At 65.9% G+C, this 7,278-nt stretch overlaps 1 protein-coding gene across 1 annotated transcript in view; it reads right to left on the bottom strand.

Annotated features, from left to right (window-relative positions):
- Positions 1 to 4,123, bottom strand: part of TNNI1 (troponin I1, slow skeletal type) — a 7,074-nt gene extending 2,951 nt beyond the window's left edge. Inside the window, exons 1-6 of the mRNA XM_011367269.2 lie at positions 3,939 to 4,123; positions 3,347 to 3,350; positions 2,699 to 2,740; positions 2,032 to 2,163; positions 1,277 to 1,366; positions 244 to 420 (exon numbers count right to left, since the gene is read on the bottom strand). Of these exons, the coding sequence (XP_011365571.2) occupies positions 244 to 420; positions 1,277 to 1,366; positions 2,032 to 2,163; positions 2,699 to 2,740; positions 3,347 to 3,350; positions 3,939 to 4,084 (591 nt within the window). The 5' untranslated portion in view covers positions 4,085 to 4,123. The remainder of the gene's footprint in view (positions 1 to 243; positions 421 to 1,276; positions 1,367 to 2,031; positions 2,164 to 2,698; positions 2,741 to 3,346; positions 3,351 to 3,938) is intronic.
- Positions 4,124 to 7,278: the final 3,155 nt, after the last annotated feature.

Below are 7,278 nucleotides of genomic sequence, written 5' to 3' on the forward strand. Positions count from 1 at the left end.
TGAGGGCCTGCTGTCTGCGTGACAGAGGGCGGGGTCCCCTGCCCCTAACCCCCACGCCCTCTTCGCCGGGGTGTTTGGCTCCTGGGTCTGGCTTTCTTTGCGACTGGGAGCAGCCGAGGAAGAAAGCCGGTGTCCTTCCTCCCAAAACAATGAGACTCCAGCCAGGCCTCCCAGGGGATTAGAGCCTTCTGAGGGGCCCGGGCTGACCCGGGCCAGGCTGGGCGAGGGCCTGGGGCGTCTCACCTTCTCCGTGTCCTCCTTCTTCACGGACTTCAGGTTAGCCCGCAGGTCCATGGACACCTTGTGCTTGGAGCCCAGCAGCGCACGCAGCATGGCGTCGGCCGAGACACGCACACGGCGCAGGGGCGGCCGCTTGAACTTGCCGCGGAGGTCCAGCACCTTCAGCTTCAGGTCCTTGATCTGCGGGCGGGGGTGAGGGGCTCGCTGCGGGCCACCCTTCCTGGGGACCTCGAGTGTGGCTTCCGGCCGGCAGGCCCACCCACCACTCGGCAGGAGTTGCCGCCGATGAGCGTGAAGCCCAGGCCTCGGGGGCGGTGGCCACGAACGGCCGGGCGCCCCAGGAGCTCAGCACACACAGGCGCCTTCAGAGGCCAGCTCTGCACGTTCTCACCATCTCGGTACTGTCCCCGGGCACTGGACACTGAGCCTTCGCAGGGGCTCACCCAGGGCACAGCCTTGGCCCCACGGGGTGGGTGAACCCCAGGTCCCGAGCCCTGTGGAATTTGCAGGGTGCCCTCTCTGGGGAGACTCGTGAGCCCACAGACACCATTGCTGACGGGGAGAGGTGGGGGAACCTCTGGCCCCTCCCCGCTTGGACAAGTGCCCAGAAGCACAGGCACCTGCCTTCCAGCTCCGAGCAGGGTCTGCACGGAGTAGGGGGTCACCCCCACCGTGGGACCTGGGCCTCCTTGAACCTCATTCTCCTCCTCCCTGATGTGCGGACAGCAGCACTGACTTATCCGCAGGTGTGCAAGGAGGGCCAGAGGCTCGCGACGCCGGCCACAGGGCCGAGGTGTAGCTAACAGGCCAGCGTGTCTGTGTGGTGGGCACTGAGGAGGTGGCCTCTCTGCGCTGAGGGGCCCGCGTGGCTGGTGAGGGGGACAGTGTGCTCCCCTCTGCCATCTCCAGCCCTGTGGGACCGGAGTCAGGGGGCCAGCGTGCCCTGAATGGCCACCCCCAGACCTTGCAGAAGGAGGGGCCTGGTCCACAGCTGGGGCGTCGGCGCCCCCCGCCCCCCTGAGCCTCCCAACCTCACCTCCCTGGTGTTGTGCAGGCACTTGGCCTCAATGTCGTATCTCTCCTCGTCCACCACCTCCACCTTGGCATGCACGTCCCGGCACAGGTCCTGGGGGACAAACAGGCGGGAGGAGGCGCCACTCAGCCTCCATCCCACTGGACCCTGCCTCGGGCCCCGGCCCCGGCCCGCGTGACAGGCCCCTTAGCAAGTTAGTGACTGGGCAACTCAACGTGTGAGCCGTTTCTGCCTTCCGAATGCACTTGTTTTCTTTAATAAGTTGTGTTATGGAAAACATAAAAATGTAAGTCAATTACAGATAAATAGGAAAACCATGTATAAACGACAGTAATAAAATGGAAACGGCTCGTGACCCGCCCTGGGGAGACCGTGAGCACAGTGACACAGTGACGTGAGCACAGTGACACGGTGACATGAGCACGGTGACACGGTGACGTGAGCACGGTGACACTGGCTGTCTGTCCTCCTGCTCGCTCCTCTGCCGTCCCAGGCGTGAGATCCATCATCAGTGTTTGAAATCAGGCCAGACCCCCCGCAGGGAAGGACGAGCTGGGGCTCCCCGAGGCCCGCCCACCTCCCGTGTCCATCGACTCGGCCTGAGGGCCCCTTGCTTCCTGCACCTGGACGGCAGGGCCCACGAGCAGCTGCAGGGACCGGGAAGGGTAAGCGAGGCCCCCGGGGGACCGGCAGGGCGAGTGGCGCCAGCTCAGGCTCCTGCCCCCCGTCCCCGGCGGCGCCCCCCGCTCGAGGCCCACCTGCAGGGCGCTGAGGGACAGGCCGCGGGTCTGCAGCGTGGGGATGCGCTGAGCCAGGTAGCGGGACTTCTCGGCCTCCCGCTCCTCCTGCTCCTGCTCCCAGCACTCCTTGGCCTTGGCCAGCATCAGGCTCTGGAAGGGCAGGGGCTGCTGAGCCTGCCCGGCCCGCCTAGGGGACGGCGGACCCCGGGCCGGGCGGCTCCGGCCTCCGCTGGCTCTGTGGCCTGGTCCTCACGCTCAACGGGGCCCAGACAGGGAGCGTGTGGACAGAGGGGCCGCCGAGCGAGGGCGAGTGGCCGTGGCTGCAGGGAGGCCGGGCAAGGGCACGCGGGGTGAACGCACTCGCTCACAAACCTCGGGGCTCACGTCTCCCTCCCAGCCTCCTCTTTCCCTGTCTGACTGTGTCGGGCCACAAAGCTCCAGGAGAGACACTCTCAGCAAATAAAGCAAGTCCCTCCGCCCCTGGCCTGGCCTCCCGCCCTGCATCCGGCCACCACCTCCGCCCACGGACCCTGGCTCTGGGTGACAGCCAGGCCCCCCTGCCTGCTCCCCAGCCCTGCTCTGGCCGGCTTGGCCCTTCCACGACCCACACAGCACCCACAGTCTGCATGGCCCTCGCTCTGCCCGCCACCGGCCGTCCCCAGGGCCAGTGCCCGGCCGGCCTCACCTTCAGCAGGAGTTTGCGAGAGGCAGTGATCTTGGATTTTCTCTGTGGGCAAGAAGAGGAGGCTCAGGGTGAGGCGGAGGCTGTGGAGCTGAGGTGGCCAGGCCAGGAGCGGCGCCGGCCGGAGTCCCCTCGTCACCCGGAACCCTCGCCTTTGGGTGTCTTAAAAGCTCATCTTTGTGATTTAGCCAGAATTCTAGGGGACGAAGCCCTCACTTCTGATTCTGGCTCTGCTGTGGCTAAACAGCGGGACCCTGTGCAGGTCACGTGGCCTGTGTGGGCACCTCCGTCCCCATCCCTAAGTGAGGAAGCCGAGGCCCACCTGACTTGGCTCACAGGGTGGCTACGGGCAGAGCAGGGCCGTGGGTGTGAGGATCCTTTGGGAGGCATGAGGGAGGTGCGTTTGAGTGCTCTGGGTGGTGCGTCCCAAACTCGGGCTGGATGAGGTCCCAGAGCGGGTGACGGGAACTCACTCAGTGCTCGGCGAGGGTGCAGAGTAACAGCCAGCTCTGCTGCCACCCCAGCCCCGGGGGCACCTGTGGCGGCCTTGTACCTCGGACACCCCCTCCCCGGGCCTCGACCCAGGCTCGTCCCCTCCGAGGCCGCCCCGCTTCCACCAGCCCGGACAGAGGCACCCCAAAGCCCACTTACCTCGCTTCAGAATCCGGCACAGGAAGCATCGGGGCAGGAGCAGAAGACAGAGTGTGAACAATGCATATTATACACACGGCCAAAGAACCACGGGCTTGGTGGGCGGGGAGGGAGGGGGCGGCAGAGCCCCAGAGAGACATCTGGCATCGGGCAGGGGAGCTCGAGGGCCCCAGCGGGACAGGATAAGAGCCCTGGCCCTTCGGGCTGCCGGAGGCTCTCGCTGGGAGGCGCACCCTGCTGTAAGTGGGGAGGGCCATGGGATCTGCAGTGAGAAGGCCCCACCCTGCTGAGGTAACCCCCAAAGCCTCGTGCGGCCATGGGCCCGGCGTTAAGTCCCGGCCCCGCACGCGTGAATCGTTGCAGACCGACAAAGTCTGGAATGGACAGGAAGTTCCTTCCAGGCCACCCGGGCACAAGGGCTCTGCTCAAAGGCGGGGTGGGTGGGGATGGCAGGGATGCTGGGGACCCAGGCTCTCCGGGCTGGTTCTGTTCCAGGGTCCTCCTTCTGGGGCACTGCTGGGGAGCCGAGCAGACGGAGCCTCGGCTCTGGGGCTGAAATCTGCTGCGGGGGACTTGGGGGTGGGCTACTTACACTTCCGGCATGGTGGCGGGGGCAGCACCTGGGGGCACAGACGGCTCATGAGTGGGGACCCCCACCTCCATGGGGGAGAAAGAAGCCAGACAGGAGGGGCGGGGTGGCTCAGACACCCGTGTATCCCCCAGGGCACCCTTCGCCATGCCTGGCTGGTCACGAGGAGGGCTGAGGCTGGCACCCTAGGTGGGGCTGCGCGGGGCCAGGCAGGCTGCGTGCCACCCCAAAGTCCATCCTGACCCTCTCCAGGCCAGCTCTCCTCTAAAGATCAGGGTCAGCGATGCGGGTTTCTACTCAGGCATTAACTCTGAACGCTTTGTTCACACCAAGCGATACTTGGAAGCAAAGCAAAATGGATCATCCAGCGTGGGCGGCACGGCCAGGGGCGTGTAGGAGCCCCGGGCCCTGACCGGGTGCTCCTGGGCCCCTCAACTCCGACAGCTGGGGGCCGGTCCTCGAGGCCGCAGAGGGGGGCCTTCCAAGCCGGACCCGACTCCCCATCTTCCCTGGACACAGTGGGGCGGGGTGGGCAGCTGGGCAGAACGGGAGCCCTGAGCTGTGTTGCAAAGTGAAGGGCGGGGGACCAGTGGGGGTGGGAACAGGGTTAGGAGTTCGAGTTTGGCCGGAGAGCCCGGCTTGGAGCGGGGAGGGCAGACTCTAAGGGACGCCTGCGCGTGGCCACCGGCAGCGTCACTCCAGAGCCTCCTGCCCTGCCTGATGCTCGCCTCCCAGCGAGTGTCCCCCCCACACCCCCCGCGTGGGCCAGGCCCCCACCCTGAGTCCTCCACCAGAAAGCCTCTGGGCCCCACCTCTACCCCCTCTGCCAGGAGGGTGCAGCTGGGGGGCACATGGGGTGACCCTGGAGTCTCAGCTGTCACCCTGGACACAGAGGGGGAGGTGGGCGCCAATCCACCATAAATTCCTGAGATGCTCGGCTGAAATTAGATTGTATGACCAGCTGTTTATTCTGAGGGTTGATCCTTCAGAGATACCGAGAAAGTCTGGAAAGAGACCGGCCGGTGCGGAACCACCCCGGGTCCCTCCGTCTTCGTCACCCTCCACACTGCCAGGCCCCAGGGCCCCCAGTCTCAGCCCGGCCGGCCTCCTGTTTCCATCCCCAGAGGCACCTCACCCTTGGTGGGCATGCAGCCTTGCTCAGCACTGCCTCAGAGAGGGCCCCGTCACCAGGGAGGGGCCCACCAGAGAGGGACTGCCCAGGCCAGCCCAGGCCTGCTGCCAAGCCCCAGGACCTGTCCCGCTGACGAACACCAGGCCAGGGGTCCGCAGTGTGTGCTGTGAAGCCCACCAGACGGGCCCCCTGACAGGTCCTGTGGGAGACAGGCCCCCTGATAAGGAGGCAGGATGTAGATTGCAGCAGAGGGGAGGTCGGAGGCCAGCATTCCAAACCCCCGCAAGTGGCCGGCAAGGACATAGTCAGACGCCCGCAGCCAGGGGGATGGAGCTGGTATTGACGCAAAGCCGGGCTCGTCCGTCCTTGGGGCGCCATGGGGAAAGCAGAGTACCCGCGCGACAGTGGGACCGAGGCTGTGTGTGAGTGTGAGCGCACACGTGCTCGTGCGTGTGTGTGTGTGTGAGTGTGAGCGCGCACGTGCTCGTGTGTGTGCGTGTGTGTGTGAGCACGCACGTGCTCGTGTGTGTGTGTGTGTGAGTGTGAGCGTGCACGTGCTCGTGTGTGTGCACACACACGTGCACCCAGGGAAGGAGCTGGCCTCTGAACACCTGATAATCAGGGACACGCGTGTCAGGTTGGGCTCACATCCTCCCCTTGCGCCCCACCCCGACCTTGGACCCAGTTCAAGGGCATTCCGGCCCTCCTTGACTGGCCACTTACAGGGGTTACACACACCACACCGCATCCTGAGTGCCAAGCAGGAAAGCCTAATCTCAGAGCTGCTGTCTCCAAACCTGGAGCACCCCCCTGTTAGGGACCCCCAGCACCACCTCTGCGGTGGAGCCCACTTCAGAAGCTGCAGGCACCCCTGTGTCCAGGCTGCAGCCACGAAGCCTGCCCCATCCGCCTCCTGTTCCCCAGTCAGAGCCAGGAGGCGGGGAGGGGCTGGCAGCCTGCCCTCACCTGCGCTTGGCCTGCTGTCCAGACAGACGGCGAGCGGGCAGCTCGTCCGTACCCCAGAGACCAAGGAGAGGAGGTAGGAGGTGGTGAGCGGGCCGGGGTCCAGTGCTCCAGGCCCCCGAGTCCTGCTCTCCCGCCCGCTGGCGGCTGCCACCCTCCTCCCTACTGCCCACCAGGCTCTTTCTAAACTTGCACACACCCCGTCCCCTCCCCCGGCCCTGTGATCACCATGGCTCCCTCTGCCCCAGGCCCCCTCTCCCTCCTGGGACCTGCTGGGTGGCCTGGTGTGAGGCCAGAACCCACTAGGCTCTGGCCTGGCTCCTGGAGTGACTTGTGCAAAGTTCTGCTCGTGGCTCTCAGCCTTCGGAGGGCAGGAGAGGTGTCACCCCATGGGACACACGCCGTGGAGGTGTTTGGGGACCATCCCACCCGCAAACCCGACTTTCAGGCGGGGAACGCCTCCTTCCATCCCAAGCCCTCGCCTTCTCCGGCAATCCCCGCCCAGGGTCTCCATCTAGGCTCGACCCGGAGCTCAGGTCTGGTAGGTAGGCACCCACCTGGGCAGCGTCTGAGCTGGGCTGGCTGTGTCCTGCGGTCGGCTGCAGACTGTGGGGCCAGCACAGAGGGGAGGCTATGAAAGCTGCGGCCCGCAGCAACTGGCCAGTAAAAATAGAACAGGCCCGCCGCCCATCCCACCGCCCCCTCCCACCACACACGCCTCCCGGTGTGGACACGCCGGGGCCGACACTTGAAGACCCGTGTGCGAGGCTGAGGGCACACAAAGCCTCGGCACACAGAGGCCGCCAACTGAGGAAAATTGGGGAGACGAAGGGTGGGCCAGACCCCAGGGGCCAGGCAAGGTTGGGACCGGGCAGGGGACCAGGGCGAGCAGGGGCCACGAGGAAGGCCAGCAGGGCTGGGGGAGGGGCACGTCTCAATGACATTCCATCTCTCACAAGGAAAGGTGGGCGTGGGGCCCCGAGCCGACGCTCAGCCATTCATGGAAGTCGGAGGGTCTGCGGTGGGACTCTGTGCCCCCCCCAGCGGGGTTCCCGGCTCTGCCTAGCCTGGGCCCCGTGGGACGGACACTCCCCCCTCCCTCCCTGTGCCTCCAGCCACACACTGCAGGACCCCGGGGGCTGGTGCCACAGGGGCTGCACCTGTTTGCGGGATATTTTTAGGATGGTTAGTGAACACATAATACCCACCCTATAGTTAGAGAAAGACAATGCCTGCTATGTTGACCCC

The sequence above is a fragment of the Pteropus vampyrus genome, unplaced genomic scaffold (assembly GCF_000151845.1).
Source record: "Pteropus vampyrus isolate Shadow unplaced genomic scaffold, Pvam_2.0 Scaffold131, whole genome shotgun sequence".
In the NCBI taxonomy this organism is placed as follows: Eukaryota; Metazoa; Chordata; class Mammalia; order Chiroptera; family Pteropodidae; genus Pteropus; species Pteropus vampyrus.